Source organism: Fukomys damarensis, unplaced genomic scaffold (genome assembly GCF_012274545.1).
Source record: "Fukomys damarensis isolate Sample0158 unplaced genomic scaffold, DMR_v1.0_HiC HiC_scaffold_17, whole genome shotgun sequence".
Taxonomy (NCBI): Eukaryota; Metazoa; Chordata; class Mammalia; order Rodentia; family Bathyergidae; genus Fukomys; species Fukomys damarensis.
Window position 1 is genome coordinate 77,415,009 of NW_022900929.1, and position 22,507 is coordinate 77,437,515.

Here is a 22,507-nt window from a genome sequence, read left to right on the forward strand (position 1 = left end):
TACATACTCAGGTACATCTGTGCATGTGTGGAGTCCCTGAAGTCACAAATCATTACATGAGGAGGTGACAGGGCAAGGATATTAGGGAACCCTCAGAGACCCCAAATCACAAGAACGCAGGCACAGAGCAAGTAAGCTGAAGGCTGTCCTGAAGACATCTGTTGGCCCCTGGCCACCTATGGGAAGGAGACAGAAGAAAAACCTCAGGGCTCCTACAGGGCAAGTTGGGTTGGGGACCCTCACACAAAGTGAGGACGCACTCTGAAGGGACAGAACACAGAATGAAGGAACAAAAGCCCACAGAGGTGGGTTATATATTTGCCTCAAGTAGAAGTGGTACAGGAAAAATAGCCCCCAACCTGTTAGACGTCAGATGCGAGGAGTTTGTGGTCTCGAAATATCGAGGAATGAAGTCGGAAACCAAAGGAGGAAGTAGGAGAGTTTTGTCAGGAATAAGGAGGAAGAGATTCAGGAAGCTCCTGGATTTCCAGAACGGGTCCCAAGTGGGTGGCCCGCAGCATCCTTTGTCTGGGGTAATTTTTATAGCAAAATCACAACATGAGTACAACGTGGTTCAAATGACAATTGACCTATAGGATTAAAAGTCGAGTGACTTAGCTACTGTTGACCAATAGGGAAGCAAGACACACAGCAAGCATACACGGAAAGAACAAAGGAATTCTTGGAAAGGGATGGCTCCAGATGTTCTGCTCACCTGCCTACGTGTCTGATGCCAGTCTTGGTGCACCAGACCAAGTGGTGCCAATTACAGTAAAATCTCAAACTGCTGTTTATCCCTAGGGAGGCCTGCATGTGACTTCCTTGAAGGCCAGATCCCAATCTATTAATTTCTATCTAACTTAGCTGTCAATAATAGAAGGAAATAAAAGTTCTGACCTGAACTTTCCACCAGAATCATGATCTGAAGTTGAAATTCTATGGGACACACACAAAAATATGTATTTAAAGCATTCTCAGGCTGGAAGGGCCTCTAGATATATTACAAAAACAAATAACAATCCTTTGTAGATTAACACAACTTAAGTAAACTCAGACTTCAGCGAAGTTCTCAGGATGAAGATCTGAGGCACTTAGACAAAACTGCTGAGCTCATAAGAACACAAAACACCAGGAGAAACAATAGACTCAGACTTGCACCTACAAAAAATGGATAGGTAAGAACAATAAAAAACTAATACACATACCAGCTGGGGATTTAGCTCAGTGGTTCTACCGCCTGCCTAGCAAGCACAAGGTCCTAAGTTCAATCCCTAGTACAAAAAAACTAATACACATAACTGTGCTTAATGTACTTAAAAGGCTATCAAAAACATGGCAAGAAATAAAAGTTCTTCAAAAATAGCTGGCAATCATTTTTTGAACACCGTAGTAAATGTTTAGAAGCAAATTAGGAATCAGTGACAGACTAAATTAGACACAAACAAAGAGAGGCTTTGTATAGTGAACAACAGGACTAGAATACAACCCAGGGGCTATAAAAACAGATATTATGCAACAGAAATCAAAAGTCATAGAACATAAGTTGAGAACTTCAAGTTTCATGTAATAAGAAGGAAGCAATAGTAAGAGGTATTTTGAAGAGATTAGAGCTGAATCTTTTGCAGTCCCTATTAAACTCATGCATCTTCAGATTTAGGAATCCCATGCAAAATTAATGCAAACTAATCCTCACCTAGGTGCACTGTGGAAACTATAGAACACCAGCTTAAAGAAATGGTCTTAAAAGTCAGAAGAATCCCCCTCAAAAAAGGGGAGCAGCTAGACAGCAAAAAGAACAGCTTACATTCAAAGAAACATGAATTAGTCCAAATGCTGATTCCTCAACAAGAAAAGTAGGAATACAGAATGGTGTCTCAAAGTGCTGAAAGAATATAATTACCAATTTATAAATCTATTCTGGGAAAAGTTATCGGAAAAGTGAAATTTAAAATAGAAATTTTTAGACAAACTGAAGGAAATGACTTCCAACATGTCTTTAGTAAAGGAACTTCTAAAGCAAGTATATCAGGAATAAAGACAATAATCCCAGAAAGAAAATGTGAAATAGAAGAAATAATCATAGAAAAATCATATGGAGAAATCTCCACAAGCAATACTGAATAAGATAACAATGCCTAACTTGCAGGATTACCCTTTAATTGAACAATAATTCTGCACACAAAAGCATAAGACAGGAAGGTTGAAAATAGAAGATGGAAAAAATACCAGGCTAATATAAATAATCTGGCATAACTATATTAATTTTTTACTTGTGGGGGTACCGTGGGGTTGAACTCTGGACTTTGCACTTGCAAGGCAGGCGCTAGAACCACTGAGCTAAATCCCCAGCCCCTAACAATATTAATTTTAAGTGAAGGAGAAAACATTACTAAGGATAATAAAGGCCACTAGGTAGTTTTTAAATTTTTAAGAAATAAGACATAATATCTCTTCCTGGATAGAAGAAATAAAAATAACTTAAAAAGAGATAAAACTGTAATTTAAAAAATACAAATGGCATTAGTACTACATTTTATATAAAAAAAACACACACACACACACACGATAACTAGAGGCACTTATAGCTAAATGGATGGACATTGAGGCCATACTAGTGAAATAAATGGGACACACATGTGTAAATACTGAAGATTCTCTGGTGTGAGAAACTGAAAGCATAAATGAGGGCCAAAATGTACAATAGAGAATGTGAAATAGGAAGAAAAGACAGAAGCCCAATTAAAAAAAGTTTTTGTCTTCTCCCAAGACACCATGAGCCCATGCAATTCCATCTGCAAATGGTTCCTTTCTCTCCTGTGAGTCCACACTCGATTTGAGTGTGGACCTTAAATTTCTGCCTAATAAATCCTCTTATGCCTTTTTCTGATGCATCCTGAAAATCGTTTTTCTGCTTTGGTAGTCAGCAAGCTTGCAACTTAACTCTATGGGTGCAGTGGGTTAGGCGGTTCATGCCACTTTGGGAACCTCCTTGGATCCTGTCCAGAGATACTGATACTTTCCCTAAATACTAATTAGCCAGCAACAATTCTAAACAAGGTCTGAAGAAATTCCTTCACAGAATCTCAAGCTGGAAAGAATTCAGAGTCATCCCCTCCAGCCCTATGCCTAGTACAAAAGTCTCCAAAGCCTTTGTCCAGCAGCGCCTCCATTTCTCTCCATGGCGGACTGTGTGGCCCCTCCCAGCCATGCTGCTGAGCAGCCTGCAGACCAGTCCTGCTCTCATGGTGCAAAGCAGCTGTGCTTCTGAGATAACTGCTCGTTACCTCAGCATCTGCAGAGAGCATCATGGGAGGGGCTGGAGACAATGTAAGAACTCTTGCCCAGAACCCAGGTGCTGGGTCGGTGACAGAGCTTCTGAAAGTCGTGTGTGATCACACAAGGCCATGGTGTGGAGTTATAGGAGGGTGTGATCAGGCTTTCTAAATCCCACTTAGACATTCTTATGACTTGGAGGTATCTCAGCTCAGACTAGCAAAAGCATTCACACCTCCCATTAAGAGTTTTAGTCATAATGAAAAACATATGTAATGAGCCGGGCATGGTGGCGCACGCCTGTAATCCCAGAACTTGGGAGGCTGAGGCAGGAGGATCACTGTGAGTTGGAGACCAGCCTGGGCTACATAGTGAGTTCCAGGTCAGACTCAACTACATAGTGAGACTCTGTCTCAAAACAAAAACAAAAACAAAAACAAACAAACAAAACAAACATGTAATAAAAAGTCCTGCCCTATCCTTTTTCTTTTTCCCAGTACCGGGATCGAACTCAGGACCTTGCACTTGTGAGGCAGGCACAGTACCATTGAGCTAAATCTCCAACCCTTGCCCTTTCTTATTCCCAGCTCTTACCACCCAGATCAACAATGTCTTGCCTGCTGCCCCCAGAAACTTTCAGTGCCTGTAGTTCTAAAGATTCTACTAATATCTTTATACTGATTTTACTTAAACTTTTCATTTTTTAGATTTTTACATGTACCCCAACTATAAAAAATAAGGATCTTGCTCCCATATACCTTCCTTCCTCTCCTTTATAGATATACTTTTATTACTTGATAACTTTAATATAACTCAAAATGAAAGAGAACTAGCTTCTGCTTAAAGGAGCACAATGTTTTTACATTATTATGATAAAATACATTTTGCTCAGAGATGACCCTACAGAATACAGTGATACTATTTCTATGTGAAACTTTTTGTTGTCTCTGGAGAAAATAGTGCCATTTTTAAATTTCCTTAACCTTTTTTTCCCCATTACTGGGGATTAGACACAGGGCCTTTATACTGAGCTACATCCTTGGGCCTTTTAAAATTTTTAAATTTTGAGACAGGGTCTTGCTAAATTACTAAGTTGCTCGAGTTGGGCTTGAACTTGAGATCTACCTGTCTTGGCCTCCAAGAGTGTCAGGATTGTAGGCATACACCAGCTTATCCAACCTTTCTCAACATTGCATTTACATACAGTTGAACCTCCCTAATTGAAAATGCTAAGTCCAGAATGGTCTAAAATCTGAAACTTTCTGAGCATCAAATGTACACCACAATGGAAAATCCCACACCTGACCTCATGCAATGGGCTGCATTCAAAATGAAGGGGCATGAACAAGAGTGTACAAGATTATCTTCAGGATATACACGTAAGGTGTAGAAAACAACATGGATTTCTTCATCAATCAGACTTCTTAATTCACATGCCTGAGACAGCTCACTAAGTATAAGCAAATACTTCAAAATCTGAAAATACCCAGTATCTGTAGCTATTAATTCCCCAAATTTCAGGTAAGGAATGCTCAGTTTGGGAAGGGAACATGGTGACATAAAATCAGCAGCATATTGCAATCGCTCCAAGATCTAGACTCGAGCCACTTGAGAAACAACTTAGGTAAAAGGAAGTAAAACTCTGAGAATTAAGACAGAGCTGACAAGAAAATTAGAAATTACAAAGAAACTGGAGAAACCAAAGACACCACAGGGAAAAGAAGGAAGCAGGCTAGAAAGGTAACCCCAGCTCCCAGGGAGGGGACCTGACCTTCAAACACAAGGTGAGCCTATAGATGGAAGGTTGCCCCAGGGAGAAATAGCAGATGGGGCCAGCTGTGCTAGCCCAAGAAAAGCCTATCGTTATTATAAACTGCAAAAACAGCATGGGATTTTTTCTTTTTCTGAAAGTGACTCCTTCAGCATGGCAGACTAGAGTTGTGGAAGAAATTCACTGCAGCACTCACCATATTTGTTTAATCAGGAGCCATTTGGGAAGGGACTGTTGAAGACTGAACTACAAAACAAGTCTATGCCAGGGTTTCTGGAGTCATCCTACCAAAGTGATTGGGTGGGAGACAGCCACAAGAGACAGCTGGAGAGAGGGCACAGGCTAGACACAGACCCCTGAGAAGTTCAGGCTGGGAAGAAAATGAAGGCCTCACACTTTGTGATGAGAAGCTGAGCTGGTTACATGTGATTTTCAGAGGAGGGTAGGTCTGAAAGTGCTGGTATTAATCCTAGATATCACACACACACACACACACACACACACACACACACACACACTACCTGCATCCAGCTTGGAGCTCAATGATCTGTTTACTTCCCCCATCTGCCAAAATGATCAGGGATAGGCCCCAGCTTGGACAGTTGCCACAGCCTAGGGTGTATGGGCAGAGGGGCCTCTGGAGAGGGAGAAACCGGACAAACCAGCAGGCTAAAAAGCTAGGTGAAGAAAATAGTGTGTTGGGACACACAGGGGGACACTGAAACTGGAAGTGAAGATAGCCCAAGGCAGACTGACCACTGTGCCCAGCAGGGAAGAGGGAAAGAACTCAGCATTCATACTCAAAAGTGTGAGTGTGAAAACAAAATAGGTCTTAGCAGTGATTCACTATTCCTCTGCTATTTCTGGTGGATCCCAATACTGCAGGCCCTGAAAAGAAACCACTCATTCAAAACATTCAAACAAATGGAAGAAGTTTTTAAATTCATTTTTCTTCTTCTTTGTTTATTTAGGGAGATTGGATTTTTTCATTTTTCCTTCTTTTGCTCTTTTTTTTCTTTTTCCTATATTTTCTCATTGGTTCTTTTCTGTTAATTTTATCTAATCCTATTTTCTTTTACTCTTTAGTTGGATACTCTTTTTCACTTTCATCTGCTCATCTTCCTTTGTTTTTCAAATTGACTTATTTCATTTTACCCTTTTCCACTCCCTCCCTTTTTATCAGTATATCTATTAAGCTTTATTAAGTTTTACATACTTATTTGACTCTGCCTCATGCTGAGTTATTTTCTATTTCTATTGCTGGTATACTGTTGCAGTTAGGAGACATTTATGTCGATATTCACTTTGTCTTTATGTCCATATTATTAGTGCAGATCTCTTTTCCATTGTTAAGGATGACACCATTACGGCTCTTATTGATTCTTACGTCAATATCCAGGTGATCTTTGACGTTTTTATTATTGCTGAATTCTTTCCTAGTGGCAATGGTGGCATAGTCGTTGCTATTATTTGGTTTTCATTATATGCTCATATCTGCTTTATCTTTGTCATCAACATTGGTTTGGTTCATCTCTGGAGAATGGGGAAGATACTAACACCATTGCTGTCACTCATTCTTAAGAAGAAGAAGAGCTGTCTAGACTCCCACCAACAGTGCAGGAGAGTTTGTTTATTCCCCGGCAGCCTTGCCAGCATTCTTTTATTATTTGATTTCTTGACAATAGCTGTTCTTTCTGGAGTAAGATGGAATCTCAGTGTTGTTTTAATTTGCATTTCTCTAATGACCAGAAATACTGAACATCTTGTCATGTATTTATTGGCCATCTGTACTTCTTCTTCTAAGTGTCTGTTTCAGTTACCCATTGTTTTGACTGGGTCTTTTACTTGGTAGGTCTAATTTTTTGCATTCTTTATATATTCTAGATATTAGTCCTCTTTCTGAGGAATAGCTGGGAAAAAATTTTTCTTCCATTCTGTAGGCTGTCTCTTCACTCAATTGTTGTTTCCTTTGAAGAATTTAATTTGATATGATCCTACTTGTAGATTCTTAATGTTATATTAATTGCTGTTCTATTGAGAAAGTCCTTGCCTATGTCTATGTCTTCAAGAGTTTTACTTATTTTATCTTCCAGGAGATTAAGTTTTGCTGTATTAACACTTAGATCTTTGATCTAGCTTGATTTTAGTTTAGTGCATGGTGAGAGATTTAATCTTCTGCATGTGCAAAGCCAATTTTCTCAGCACTATGTATTAAAGAGGTTGCCTTTTCGCCAGTGTATTTTTTGGTCCCTTTGTCAAAGATCAGATGGCTGAATGTTCCTGGGGTAAAAACAGCATTTAAAGAAAAGATATTTCAGGCCTGGGATTTAGCTCAGCAGTTCGGTGGCCTGCCTCGCAAGTGCAAGAACCTGAGTTTGATCCCCAGTACCAAAAAAAAAAAAAAGAAAAAAAGAAAGATATTTAATTATTCATTTTATTGACAAGCTGAGAATTGGATTATGAATTGAAATTTTTCTATCAAAATTTTTAAAGTAGGGCCAGGGATGTAGCTCAGTGGTACTGCACCTGCCTGGGAAGAACAAGGTCCTGAGTTCAATCCCCAGTACAGGGGAAAAAAAAAACTTTTTTTTAAAGTACTGCTCCACTGTCTTCTAATTTTGTTTGGTGATGCTGAGAAGGCAGATACCTTGCTAATTTTTTATTCTTTCTCTGTGACTTTTTATTATGTGATTTATGTGAGAAGTCAAAAACAATGGATCTTTCAAATAATAGGTTAATTTTAATTTAGTCATTCAGGCTCACGTTTTATAAAAAATATATATTTTCATAATAAAAGCATCATGATAAAAAGATAATATATCAGTATTTTAAAATACTGGAAGTTAATCAATCAAAACCTAAAAGTGACACTGCTAAATGAAAAAATAGGAGCGTTTGTGTGTTAAAAACATTCGTGAAATCTGTGTCTATTTTTACAGTCCAGTTTGACATATGTGTCTTAAGGCCAATTATAAATGTCAATAAAAATAAAGGAGCAGATTAAATTTTTATAAATGGAGTTTTAGCCTCAAACAACATTTTATTATATTTTATAACATATAGCAAAGTTTAAAAACTTGGCAGCAACCAAAAAGATTGCATCAACATCTTACTAAACTTGCTCCATCCTCTCTCTATCCTCAGTCCATCTCTCTAGCTTTCATTTTTTATTTTTCCAAAGGAAATAGCACGCATCTGTATATTTCCCTCTAAATATTTTTGCAGGCATATTATTAACTAGAGCTCCATACTGTTTGTAGAACTTTTGAGGTAAAATTTAAATACAGTAAACTATACCCGTGTGAAGTATGTATTTCCTCAGTTCTGACAAGCGCCTAAAGCGGTGTGGCCCAGCCTGTCATTACTGCTTCGTGTAAAGTGTAGCAGAACTCTCACAAGCGTGAGCCCACTGAGCTCGCTCCGTCCTCCCTGCTGTAACCGTCACACTGTACACCTCTGTGACGGGGCTCCGTCTACGCCGTGGTAGGTGCTTTGCTCCCCACCCCCTCCATCTCTGCCTTCCTCCGCTCCCTCCCTTTACTTTGCTCCCCTTCCCCTTTCCTTCCCCCCTTCCTTGTCCCCTTGTGTCCCCCTCTTCCTCTTCCTCCCTCCTTCCTCTCTTCCTGAGTCACATTTCCTTCTGCTCTTATTTCTTTTATCCGGAGCTTCCTTTAGCGATTCTTCCAGTGCAGATCTGCTGAGTTCTCCGAATTCTTTTTAGTTTTATTCTATCTGAAAATATCTCTATTTACCTTTATTTATCGAAGAATATTTTTATAACTATAGAATTTGAGACTGATGATATTTTTGTTTTGTTTTTCTTGAAGCTTTTAAAAGTTGTCTCCTGGCCTCACTGTTTCTGAAGAGAATTCAGTTAGTTGTCACTCAAAATTGTTATTCCCTTACTCATAATTTGTAGGTTTTTTTCTAGCTACTTTCTGCATTTTCTCATTTTTGGCTTTCAGAAGCTTGTGGTGTGACTTGGGATGTGCTGAGCTTTTAAAACTGTAAATATATAATGTACACAAAAATTGGTGAGATTTTGGGCATTATTTCTTAAACTATATTTCTTTTTGTGCCGTTCTCTTTTCCTTCTGTCCTCTGGAGTTTTCACTGTATGTATCATAAGCCTCGTGATATTTTACCAGAGATGTGTGAGACTGCATTTTTTTTTTTACATCTTTCTGATCACTGTACCTATAAGCTCATTCTATAGGTTTCCTTTCAAGTCCTATGACGCCATTTCCTCTGTCACTACCTTCTGTTAAGCCGATCAAATGAATTTTATATTTCAGATAATTGTCGAGTGAGGTGACGCACACCTGTAATCCCAGCACTCAGTATTCTCAGATAATTTAATCTTCAGTTCAAGAATTTTCTGTTTGGTTCTTTTTGGGGTTTGCTTCTTTGTTGAAATATCCTGCTTTTCACTCACTGTAGGTATGTTTTCCTTTATATCACTGTATATAATTCAAATGGATACTTTAAAATCTTTGCCTTCTAATTTCAAGAACTTGATCATCTCAGGCTTTGTCTATACTGATGATCAGATAATTTAATCTTCAGTTCAAGAATTTTCTGTTTGGTTCTTTTTGGGGTTTGCTTCTTTGTTGAAATATCCTGCTTTTCACTCACTGTAGGTATGTTTTCCTTTATATCACTGTATATAATTCAAATGGATACTTTAAAATCTTTGCCTTCTAATTTCAAGAACTTGATCATCTCAGGCTTTGTCTATACTGATGATAATTTTTCTTAAAAATAGGTCATATTTTTGGTTTCTGTTATGGTGATAAGTTTAGATTATATCTTACACATCATGAACATTAGGTGGGAGACTGAATTCTATTACATTCTTCAAAAGAGTACTACATACTCTTACTACTAAGTACTAAGTACTAAGCTGGCGTGGTGGCGCATGTCTTTAATCACAGCACTTGGGAGGCTGAGACAAGAGGATCGATGTGAGTTCGAGACCAGCCTGGGCTACATAGTGAGTTCCAGGTCAGTCTGAACTACTTAGTGACAACCTGCTTAAAAAAAGAGTACTATGTTTGTCTTGTTTTATTTTGTTTTGTTTTGTTTAGCAGGTGAGTAACTTTGTTATATTCAAACTGTAAACTCTTGTCTCTTGGGCGGTAGCCCAAATCTCAAGTTATTTTACCCTTAAGTAAGATGCTAAGGTGTAGCTACTCAATGAGAGTTCAGGGATCAACGAGATGTTAGCATCATTTTTCCACAGAAGTTTTGGATTCCTTTCTGTAGCTTTCTCATTGCTAGGATTCCCCTTCATTTTCCAGTGGAATTCTATTCTCTGATTCTTTAGCAAATCACCCAATTTCAGCTACCTCACCTGTCCACCTGTGGTCTGCCTTCAGGCTAAATGCTGTGAAAACACAGGAAACCCACATTTTGCCACTCCTTCCTCTCAAATGCCAACCTTTCTCGAGAATCTGCTTAATTCTGTTCAACCTTCATGGCCCTCGTGTCATTATTGTTGTTTTGTTTTTTACTTTATCCAGTGTTTACAGTTATCATCTATGCCAGGAACAGTGTAGTAGGAACATAATCAGACATTACTGAAGTCAGCCTCAGTTGTGGGAAATTTTAGGGGTTTTTAAAATATAATTTACTGCATCATCGACAAAAAACAAAAGTTACTCCTACAATCAGGAAATACTTTTTTACAAATCATGTTTGTATTGTATCACAAATGAAAACTTCACTCCAAAATAGTGAAGCGTTGCCTAGATATAGGAGAGTGGGAGGGAAATATTAATTATTTGGAAAGTGACAGTGAAAATGTTAGGAGAATAAAGCAGAGATAAACATTACACAGCAAAGATTCATCCTGTAGACCAAGGACGTCTCCAAGGCTAAGGTTACCCTGAGTACATGTTGGACCCATCCACAGGAGGAGGAGGAGGAAAGCAGACCAGAGCTCACTGCTGGGTGTGCTTGTTAACACTTGGCTTTTCTGACCTGGCCAAGCTCGTCCCCTCCTGCTGAGCTTGACTTCCAATTTCTCCTCACTTGATAAGCATCTCAGGGACAAGGTGCAGGCTTCCGACTCCGTGGCAAACTCACACGTCTGTGTGCTCAACACTGCCATTAATGCTGAGGAGAGCTGTCCAAAATCCTCTCTTCTTGGGTGAGATATTTCCTTTCCTGGGTTTTATCTCATTCACCTGAAAAACAAGAACTGTGAACTAATAGGCTTTTTATGTTTTTGTCCTGAAATTTTAGACTTGTACTGAAGCTCTGTAAAACAGGAGCCTGCATTAAACACATTTTAAAATTAATTTTAAAACTTGCTGTCCGATACTGTACTTAAGGTATCATGTACTATAGAAGAATCCACTAGAGGGGAGTAAAACATTAAATGAGAGCATGACACAACCACGGTGAGGACGCTGTGTAAATTATGTCTCATCTGTTGCCTAACGTCTTGTTTCTGCTCAGTACCACTTCACTGCTTGGGAACACAAAGCTGTGGTGGAACCGACATTTCTATGTGGAAACTGATGTGTGGGAGAAAACCCCAAGCCCGGTGCTAGTCTGTCTTTGTCCTCTTTAAGACTTGGTAATGGAGCAAGAACTGTTCCTCAGATTTACAGGCCAGCCTGTTCCAGGTCTGGTGTGAGTTATGCTGACAAAAAAGGAGTCCCTCCACCTCCGTTCAGAAAAGAAGCTTTCTCCTGACCACAAAATCCTGCTGGAAGGCAGGGGCAACTGCAGTGTTCCTGTCTCTTGAGTAGTTCCGTATTTAAAGAGATCTCTGGGGCTTGCCAGGGTTCCAAGTTCCTTGTACCCCAAAAGATGAAGGGAATATTCCTTAAGTGAGGGCCCCTCTCATTAAGGTTATTAGAGATTCCAGCCCATTTGGTTTAATGCCTTTACTTTGAAGAACCAGAGTTTTAACATAATTAGTTTATCTTGTTTTCTACAGTGAACTTTAAAAAGACCTAGACCCTGGTTCTTGGCCCCAGGGAGCCAGTTTCAAGGGGAGAGATTGAGGTGGGAGCAGGAGAAGGAATAAGAGCACCAGACAGGGCACCGCTGGAGTCAGCTCCAGGCATTGGGAGAATCCAGGGACGTGGCTGCTCTCTCGATTTCTGTTTCTGGAGGCTTCCCTGCTTCCTTAGCTTCCTGGAAGTTCCAGATTACGAATGAGAGAGACCATTAATTTTGGAGTCAAGGGGACAAGCTTATCAATTAATTGATTTCTGTGTGATCTGTAGCTACTTCTGCAAACATTTTCAGAGTCACAGTATATGAGAGAACTCTGGTTACCAGGGACAAAAACTCAGTTCAAACTGGGTTAAGTTCTTCTCTTCTCCTTCCCCCTTCCCCCTACCCCGTCTGCTCTCCTCTCCTCTCCTCTCTCCTCTCCTCTCTCTCCTCTGTCTCCTTCATCCATCTCTTGGTTCTAGTGTACCTGTATCTCTAATAGCTTTCTTTATTTGGCCATTGGAGGAGGATCTCAAAAGCTGACATCTCCCCGCAAAAAGAAAGTTTCTTTTTCTCAAAAATTATATATAAAGTCCTAGAGAAAGACTAATTTTCCTTTTTGAGTCTGGTGGCATCCTAATCAAGGCCAAATCAGACTCCAACTAAGATACCCGATACTTGAATCTTCTAGATTGAATAAATGGTCTTAGCACTCTGGAGTTTACTGTCTAAAGTCAATAACATGTGCAAAAATGTTAAACCCTGAATGAGGACAATGCTGGACTGACAGAAGGATTTAGATCTGCAGCAACTGCTGTCGCCTGCTGAGGTTCACTGACTGCCCCGCGAGCCTGGGCGTCTGGGACTCATACAAGCTGAACGTCCCTAATGCAAACGGCTTGGGATCAGGAGTGTTCTGAAGCTTGGATTTGCATGTTAGCAGTGCTAAGCCTGTGCTACAACCGATCTGGTTCTCACAGTGGTAGAAACAGTTTGAGATGTTTTTCAAAGAAGTGCTGTCTGGTTACAGGGACCAAGAATAATCAAACTGAAGCTGAGAATGGATCCTTTTCAAAGGTTCTCTGTAGGAAGGTGCAGACAGAGTCCCCGGCACTGGTAATGTGGGCACGTGAGGGCCAGAGAGCAGGGAGAGAACCCGGGACCTAGGCAGCAGTGCTGCGGAGTGGCGCATCCCCTGGCTGGTTCCAGGTGGTAAAGTTTGCATTCTGTGGTGCGAAGAGAGCATCGAAGTGGACAGCACTTAGAAACCTCTGTGAAATCTGCACCTGGCAGCCAAGCTTGTGGCCAGCTTACTTTATAGGCAGAATCATCCATAACAAAATGGGAATGAAAACAACAAGAAAACGTGTTCCTCCCCCGCGCGAAGCCCCATGGGCTCAGGGACGTGGCCAGGGAACTAAACCCTGTCTCCAGGTTCTCTTCCCCACACTCCCTGCCTGGGCCAAACCAGCCTTGGGGATGTGGTGTGCACTGGTTACAGCCCTTGGCACAGGGATGGGGTGGGAGCTACACTGTTCCTTTCCGATCCTGGGCACCCACAGCTGTTCCTGTAACGTCTCTGCCTTTACTTCCGTTCCAGGTCCAGCATTCCACACTTTCAGAGCATCTTGATGGAGAGAAGGCGGATCCGTTTGAGACCTCACAGGAGGGCTCTGTCTCTGGTTTTTCTCCAGAAGAAACTCACATCCTGGGTTGGGTCTTCTACAATTAGCTACGGTCTCTAGAATCATGGCAGCAGAAGAAAATGAGAGCAGATCGACTTATTTAGTATCTTAAAAGCCCACAGAGAAACTTTGTGTGATTACAAATGGATCCAAAAGAGGGTGGAGGCCTCTGCCAGCTGGAACCATGGAGGACCAGGCTCTGGGGATAAAGCAACTACGTGTCTTAAAAAAGCAAGGCACCTGTGCCACAGGCTTGGCGGGGCATTGTCATCAGAGGTCAGTCCTTTGGGTACCAGGAGACATAACTTCTTTATTATATAATCAGTTATGTTCCTTGCTGGGAAACAAGCACTGAATGATGTGGACTGCTCCAGTTTCCAAGAGCCGTCCTCTGCCCCGAGGGGTGGGCACATCATAAGGCTGAGCTTGGCACTGGGCAGCCACCCCTCGGCCCTGACCCATGTACACACCCTAGGATGGGGACCTCATCTAAGCAGGGCTGGAAAGCTATGGGATCCCCATTTTCAACTTGCAGGGTTTTTTTTTTTTTTTAAGCTACAGGATTTATTCCTGCTACGCCAACACGTTGGTTACTGTATAGGACTAGGGACAAAATATGTTCAGTTTTGAGTTCTTTTTATCTTAGGGTACCCTCGTTCACACCCCAACTCGTTAGCTCTGAAGTCTTCAAGGACTTCTTCCAAGAAGAATGCAACTTTCCATTTCTGCTAAGGGAAGCCTCTTGAGTTCACCTTAGGTATCCTGAGCAAGTGTATATTTTCTTTCCTCTGATACTCAGATATTTCTGCTTCACAGCAGGTAATGCATGTAAATAATCTCATGTTCTAGAGCAGTGGCAGCAAGCCTATGGCACCTGTGGTATCGCCAACTGTTCATCATCATAGAAAGCTCTAAAAGATTCAACATCACCGTAATCTAGAGGAAAAAGCTTTTGAAAGTAAACTTCTTACAATATTTACCCAACGAGTGGTTTGGAGAAGATAACTTGCTTTCCCTAGGTAAGAACTTTTCTATTTCCGAATGGGAGCACTGCTTACTTTTCTTGAGAATGAGTCAAATATATTTTAATCTGAGGGGAGGAAAAGAATGCTCCTTTCTTAAAACTTGACTTTAGGTGTTTGTCAACCTCCCAGAATTCTAGGAACACAGGCTTGTGTCATTCTATACTGATCCAAAATTGATATATTCACACCAATCTTGCATTGGATATGCCAAAAAAATGTACCAATAAACGTTTAGCTATAAAAAAGAGAATGCAGAAGTAATGACAGAGGAAACTGAACAGTACATTTAGAGTACTGAAAAACTAAAGGCACCACTTTATTATTGTAGCTCAGACCTAACATCTATTGAGTCTGTACTAAGTGCAGGCATGATTGGATTCTTTGCAAAATTTTTCACAACTTTCCAACGAGCCCCCGAGGCAGATACCATTCTACTAGGAAGTTTTCAGCAGCGCTTAGAAGACAAAGTTTCCCAAACAATAAGGACGTGGACAGCTGTAAAGAGAAAAGAGGCTTTGGAGGTTGGTCAGCCTTGGCACAGTGCAGCGGAGTGCTGGTCCTCTCCCTGAGCTGAATTCCCTGTCAGGACAAAAGCAGGGCAGCCATGGAAAATGCAGGCATCACAACCAGAAACAGCAACACCTAGAAAGTGGCCCTCACCACTGAGCCGTGCGTCACACACGTGTCATTGTAGGTCAGTGATCTCTGGTGTGAGCGGAAGTGATCTTCCAGGAGGAACATCTTCCAGAAAGCTTCCAGCTGACCCCTTCTGTCATGTCACCCAGAACCAGGCCGCATGCCCACCACAGGCCCACCAGGCGTTAAAACTGGGACCACTGTGATTATCTTGGGTGAAACAGGAGTCAGGCATTGACTGGGCTATGAGGGAAAGGGCTGGACTTCTGCGGGAGAGGCAGGTGACCATGGCTGGCAGACGACCAGCAGCAGCAGCTCCATGGCCCCCTTTTTCAGATGTGGAACCCAGTTTTGCTGGTAAGTGATGGAAGAAAGAATCGAGACACACACTGTTCTACTGTCACGGTCTTGATTTGGAGTCACACAGCCCAGATCCAGGCAAGGTTTCAGAAGGCCCCTTTGTGAACACCGTTGGGATCAAGGCTTCTTATTAAGGACACAATGGTACCTGCATATGTTTTTCAAAGGCCAAGTCAATGTCACAAGATATCTGCATGGTGGTTTTGGCTTCTAGACGATGCTGGGCAGCACCTGAGTTCACCCCCAACCCTGTGGTGACCCTGCAACCTCTTTGCACATCTGCTCAGCCTTCATGACAAGGCGTCCTTTGTGAGCCCCTTCCCCTCTTCCAACCTCGCTTTTCTCATCTATCAAATGATGGGAAAAGTCTGAAAAGTTTGGGAAACGGTTACAACAAACGTATATACGGAGCTTAATATGGTAACTGATCAACTATAAGGACACAAAAAACACAGACTAGTTTTTGTTTATATGCAGATCAAACCCAAGCAAGCTAGCACAAAGAATTATTTTAACTAATTAAAGCAGAAATTTGATTCGAATCCAATGAACACTGAGATTCCATCTTACTCCAGAAAGAATGGCCACCATCAAGAAATCAACTAAGAACAAGCGCTGGTGAGGATGTGGGGCAAAAGGAACCCTTCTCCCTTGTTGGCGGGAATGTAACCTAGTATAGCCACTGTGGAAATCAGCATGGAGCGTCCTCAAAACACTAACAATAGAAATCCCATCTGAGCTTGCTATTCCCCTTCTAGGTATCTTCCTGAAAGGGTTAAAGTCATCATATTACAAGGACACATGCACACCCATGTTGATAGCAGCACAATGTTGTATGCCCATCAAAAGACAAATGGAAGACAAAGCGGTATTTATACACAATGGAGTACTACTCTGTCATAAAGAAGGATACGCTTGAGACTTTCTTAAGTAAAAGGATACACCTTGAGAGCACAATATTAAGTGAAATAAACCAGACACACAAGCTTAAATATGGTATGGTTTTTCTTATATGAGAAACACACACACATAAGTAGGAAGTAGAGAGATCTTTTCCAAATGGACGGCGGTACTACAGAAAGAGAGTATTACAACTTATATCTAGATATCCCCCCTAAGGCCTAACGCATTCATAGGTAGGTCTTTGGAGAGGTGACTGGATCATAGGTGTGATACTGGCTCATGGGTGTGTACTGAATTAGTCCACTGATGGGTTTATATCTGGGTGTTATGTTGGGAAGTAAAGCCTGGTGTGGAGAAGGCCGTCACTGGAGGTGTGGCTTAGAAGGTCCTCTCCCTCTCCTCTTTTGATCTCTCTGCTTCCTGCTGCCATTCCATGAGCTATTTCTCTGCTGCCAGGCCCCTCAGCCATGCTGCTCTGCCTTGGAGCCTGCTAACTATGGACTAAGACCTCTACAAACTGTGAGACAAAATAAGCATTCCTCTTTTAACTTGTGGGTGTTGGGCATTGTGCCTCAACAACGAGAAAGTAAGAAGGGAATGGGGGAGAGGGTGGAAAAAAGGATTGAAGAAGGAAAAAAAACTGTTGCAAATATGAGGGGGACAGGAATTGAAAGGAGCAGGGAGGAGGGGGAAGGTCAAAAAAAAGAGGTTACTTCGCAAGAGGGTTAAAACCATAAGGATTTGAATCCTTGAGCATTGTGAAAAGATCAAAGAAATTGTTTAATGAATAGATTGACAGTGGACCACATTCTGAAGGATTTCTTCAGAAAAACGAACTGGCAGCCTCCAAACTGATTGACATGCACAGAGTAACTGGGGAGACGCATGAACAGGACCCATTCCGTGTTCTGACCCAACAGAGCTGCGTTTCTGGGGCTCCGAAGGTCAGGGAAATCTGCGAAGCAGCACTTAGTCTGGTACATTTTGTACACAACATGACTGATGAAATTATAAAATCAAAATTGTTGGGAGGGAGCAAAATCAGACAATGACTATGCTTGAATCAAACTCCCCCCACCAAATTTTTAAAGTTGTTTTGTTGCTGGTTCTATTCTGTTTACTCACCAGACAACATTTTTCAGAGCATAAGATTTAATTTGTTCCTGAAGTTAAAAGCCATTCCACTTATACTACTTTGAAAATAAGGGAGTCTCTGATTGATGATACTTTGCCATCCTGATTTCTAATTAATGTTTCGTCCTGGTTCTTAGGGGGAAAAGTTATTGTAATTATATCAAGATACTTTTAAGTGGCATGATTTATTACTAGGAAAGATCTATATGTCTTAAATGTTTTAAAAAAAAAAGGTGAGCCAGCACTGGTTGAATTTTAAAATTACCAAAAATGTTTCTGTTGCATTGTAGGTCTTCTAGTTGCATTGGTGAATTTCTGGCTACAACATAAGCTAGACATAATATCCCATTCCATAAGCTTCTGCTGATCTGTTTCTTTTCTACATCATACCAATACAGCAAGTGAAACTGATCTCACTTGTGAAGAAAGGTGACAGACTCCTTTTCTCTCTTGGCAGCATGAGGGAGGTAGAAGGAGAGGAAGGAGAAAGACTCTCCCTTTAAAGCAAACTGGCAGTCACCTGAAAGCCAGATGGAATAAAGACAGGTAGGGATGAAAACTATGGCTCCAGAAGTCAAAGGAAAACAAAAGCAAAACTAAAAAAGACATTTGTTCCTTAACTGTGACAAATATTCCACTGGTGACACAAAGATGTTACCAGAGGAAAAGTCTGTGATCTTATACTAGCTTTGAATGGTTTTTATATATCTAAAACATATGTAATAGGAAAATTTTATTTTTAAAATGTTTGGCTATAACTTCTGGCTCTGCCAAGTATTAGCTTGTGTTAACCCTGGGATTAATGACTCAATCCCTCTATGTTTCAACTTTATCCGTCCAAAAAAGTGTCCCCACAGTGCCTACTTGGAAAGGCCGCTGTGAGGATGAAGGCTGCACTCAGCCGTGGCCCATGTTTAGAAGTGAGGAGTGACCACTGTGTCCACAGAGGCCTGGGCACTGTCCTGCTTCTTTCTTCCGGATTTCTCAATGTCTGTTCATAGACAGCACAGAAGTCTTCCCAGCCAATCAGGCTCTAAACCCCTTTCCTGTTTCCCGAGCCACTGCCCTGCTTTCCTCCACACAGCAGGTCCCATTTGACCTACTGCTGTAATACTCCTGGCCTTGTCACCGGCTACTTTGCCCCTCTCTTCCCGCCTGGCTGTGCCAGGACGCTGTCCTGACTCCCTTGCCCTTTTCCTCTGCTGCTCCACGGCACTGCGCTTCGCATGACCAAACCTCTAGTGAGATGGCACTCACATTCCAGACCCTCCAGGATCTCCCTGAGTTTGCCTTCCCCACTGTATTTCCCACCATTTCCCTGAACACACTCTTCCACTGGGTGTTCACCTCAGTGACTGGCTAGCCAATGCCCGGCCCTCAGTGGCATGACACTGAGGCCACAGTGGCCAAGTCAAGAGCCAAAGAGTCAATGGCAAAGTTGACTCTAGTTCCTCCGTGACATTTGTAAGTTCATACTTCAGAAATACCAACCTCCTTAAACGTGTAACAGTGATGTATGAAAAGAGAGAAAAAAAAAACATTAAAACACAGGATATCTCTCAAGACTTGAAAAAGCACCACCTGCTCAGGATTAAAAAGTGGTTTAGGTAGCCAGGCGCTCCTGCAAAATAACAAGGACAAGGGAGAAACTCGGTGGCCACATCGGTAGCCCAAGAAGAGCTCACTCACCACAGGGAGGCTGGAAAAGCTGCAGCCTCTGCCCTCGGCCACTGGTCGCATCAAAGCCATGCACTTGGAAAGCCAGGGGACATGGCAGAGACTGCAAGGCAGGGCCCACCATGCTGCTATGCTGCCTGCTAGTTCACCGGCTGGATTCCAGATGATGCCAGAGGGTGAGAACCACAGATACAAGACCTAGTCCTGGACCAGGAGTCCCAGGATGCTGGTGGAGGTAACCAAAGAAATTAGACAGGGTAGAGGGAGACGGTGCAAGGAAAAAGTCCTATTCACTGGCAGCCTGCAAGCTGAAATCCCACATGCATGGCAGAAACTGGGTCCACAAGAGACAACAAAGGCAGCAACCTGGATACGACCTCACTCCCAGTGACACCAATGAATTACTAGAGAAGTAACTAAGAATCCCTAAGTGTTTACAATATTTTTAAAAATTCAAAACCCAAGCTTGCCAAGCAAAAGAAGTGGAAAATACATAAAAAGTATAGGTATGAAAACACCAACTAGAAATCCTGGAAGTGAAAGTTCACAAGAATGAAATAAAACATTCAATAAACTGAAGGGCCAGGGATTTGGCTCAGTGGCATCTCGCCTGCCTCATAAGTGCAAGTTCAATCCCTGGTCCTGGAAAAAGGTAAGGGAAAAAAAGAAAAAAGAAACAATCAATTGAACAAACATAGAATCAACAAAGTGTACAACGGTACTTCTAGTGGAGGAGGAACTCCACAGAGTGGGGAAAGAAAGGCAAAAATACACAGAAAACAATTAAGAGACACAGAGGACGGGGTTGTGTTTAGTAAGAGCCCCAGAAGGGACTATCAGGAGACAGCATGGGGAGACGCTATACTGCCGGCTCCCCAACACCTCCACCTCGGGGTGACCTGCCACTGCCATTTGCAGAGAACACCTCCGCCCTCCTCCTTCACCCTTCATCTCAACTTACCCCTTACCTTTGCTGACCGCCCAGAATAGCAACAAGCAACTGGAGACAATTCACGAAGAGCTGTGGATGGATTCATAATTCAATGGTAGAGATTCGTTCACAATCGAAGGCAGCTGGCGGGTCCTCAGTCTGAAGGTGAGCAGCGAAAGATCTGATGATGGTTCAGAGTTTAGCACACGTACAAAATAACTGGGAAACTGAAATCAAGAATAAAACCACCATTTCAGGGCTGTAGAAGTCAACCAGAAGAATACAAGAAACAGAGGAGCTGCTGGGCTTTGGAACTGAGCGGGGCTCCAAGGAACTCTCACCTGGGGCTGCTGCCATCCCCTTCCCAGCCTGATCGGTCCGGCATTGGGACAGGGTAGGGACAGCAGCCTCTCTGCTAGAGAAGGCTCATGAGGCAAGAAGCCCAGACCCAGCGGTAAAAACACAGAAGGTGCACAATCCCCTAGACTGAGGTCACAGTCCCATCTGGAGCACAAGACTGGCAGGCAAATGAGACGATTTTCTGCCTGCGTGGGAGTCTGCATAGTGACACATCTCGGGATCTTAAACGCAGGACCAATAATGAATCAAAGGGATGGAAAGGAAGTAGCTTTATTTGTGAGGAGGACAAAGCAGATAGAGACAGGCTGCCCCAGGGAGGAGGCAGGGAGCTCTGGAAAGATGGATGCTCCTGGGCATTTGTCCCCAGTTTAGCAGGTGTGGGGATACCTTCTCCTAGTGAGGACCTAGAAGTTGTCACAACCTGATTGGCCATGGTGAGGGTCTTTGGGTGAGTCGAGGCCACAGGTCTGTAAACCAGGCACCCTTTCCTACATGAGCTTTTCTTTTCTTTCTATTTTTTGTTTGTTTGTTTGTTTGTTTGGCTCCAGGGATCAAACTCAGGCCTTGAGCTTGTGAGACAGGCGGTGGAAGCACTGAGCTAAATCCCCAGCCCTACATGCGGCTTTCTTTTGGTGGGCTTTGTCTGACTTTTTTTTTTTTTTTGCCCATTTGCCCTTGCCAGGGGCTTATCTCTGAGATTTATGGGTTGGTTTTAAAAAGCCTATTTAAATGACAACTCAAAGTTAGTGTTAAGGAAATGTATATATCTAGTGCAATAATGCAATGACCCTAGACTGAAAATGTAAGCATAAGGGTTTTGTTTAAGTAAAGTAACCGCCTCCCCTTTTGTCTCCTTTGTATTTTATCAGAGGTGGGGAGGGGGCTGCCTTCCTCTTGTGTGCCTGGCTTTTCCGTGGTCTGCCATCAGCTCTCCCTCCTGTCCTGATGTAGCTCATGGGCTCTGTCTGGCGCTGTTTAGCATCTGCCCTGGTCCTTTCAATCACTCCCTCTTTAACTCTTTCTAGCCAAGATTAACCTAAAGGCCTAATAAGGCCCTCGTTATATTTTTTTCTGCCTATAGGCCCCTTTCCCTAAACAGGAAGACCCAAAGGGGTCGAGGCCACCGAGGGTCCCTGGGCCAAGAGAGGAGTTGTGCACAGACCTGGAAAGCTCCAGGGGAGGGGAGCGGAGGGGAGGGGACCTCCTGGCTTTGGAATGCGAGCTTCCGACATTGCCACAGATGCACCCGCGAGAGGCCGACACTGCAGACATGACTCCCAAGCGGATGATCACTAAACTCCACAGGTGCAAGGCGGCCTCTTAAAAAGCCCAGCTACAAAGGAGGAATACAAACAACTGAGCCAGGAGCTAGCAGGTACATACTACGGAAGTACAATTTCGCAGATTAAATCCAAGCACTGGCGAATTAGTAACAACAGGAAAAATAGCAAACCCAGAGTTGCTACAATGTTACATAAAACCATCAGTTTTCAACAAACGTATGAAATGTGTAAAGAAATGGGAAAATGTGACACATTAAAAAACAGAGCTGTCAAAAGAAATTACATGTGTGCTTAGATAGGGAACCCAGTAAAAACTGCAATCCACAGAACGGCAAATACTTTATGACACCACTTGAAAGAGATCGAAGATACTGTAACTCCTAGATTTAGTGAGTAGAGCGATGAGCGGCAGGGATTCAGGAAAGGAGGGAACGGAGAGCTACCGTCCAACAAATACAGTCTCAGTTACGCAAGTACCTTCTAGAGATCTGTACCACTTGTGCCACAGGTAACAACGC

General features: G+C 42.3%; 1 protein-coding gene and 1 long non-coding RNA gene across 3 annotated transcripts in view; one reads left to right on the forward strand and one right to left on the reverse strand.

Moving 5' to 3' along the window:
- Positions 1 to 8,176: 8,176 nt before the first annotated feature.
- On the forward strand, positions 8,177 to 18,265 carry LOC104867921. The gene is made up of 4 exons (XR_781889.1): positions 8,177 to 8,527; positions 13,596 to 13,956; positions 14,530 to 14,699; positions 18,196 to 18,265. It is a non-coding gene; the product is annotated as an uncharacterized LOC104867921 (long non-coding RNA).
- Cep152 (centrosomal protein 152) overlaps positions 10,764 to 22,507 on the reverse strand; it is a 98,198-nt gene continuing 86,454 nt past the window's right edge. Inside the window, exons 29-30 of one of the 2 annotated variants that reach the window (XR_781890.1) lie at positions 20,384 to 20,573; positions 10,764 to 11,232 (exon numbers count right to left, since the gene is read on the reverse strand). Coding sequence is in view for 1 of the 2 variants with exons in the window: in XM_010632476.1 (XP_010630778.1) it covers positions 20,539 to 20,573 (35 nt within the window). In the remaining variant the exon portion in view is untranslated. Of the gene's footprint in view, positions 11,233 to 20,170; positions 20,574 to 22,507 lie in introns of those variants that run through there. The other variant, XM_010632476.1, reaches the window with a different exon arrangement.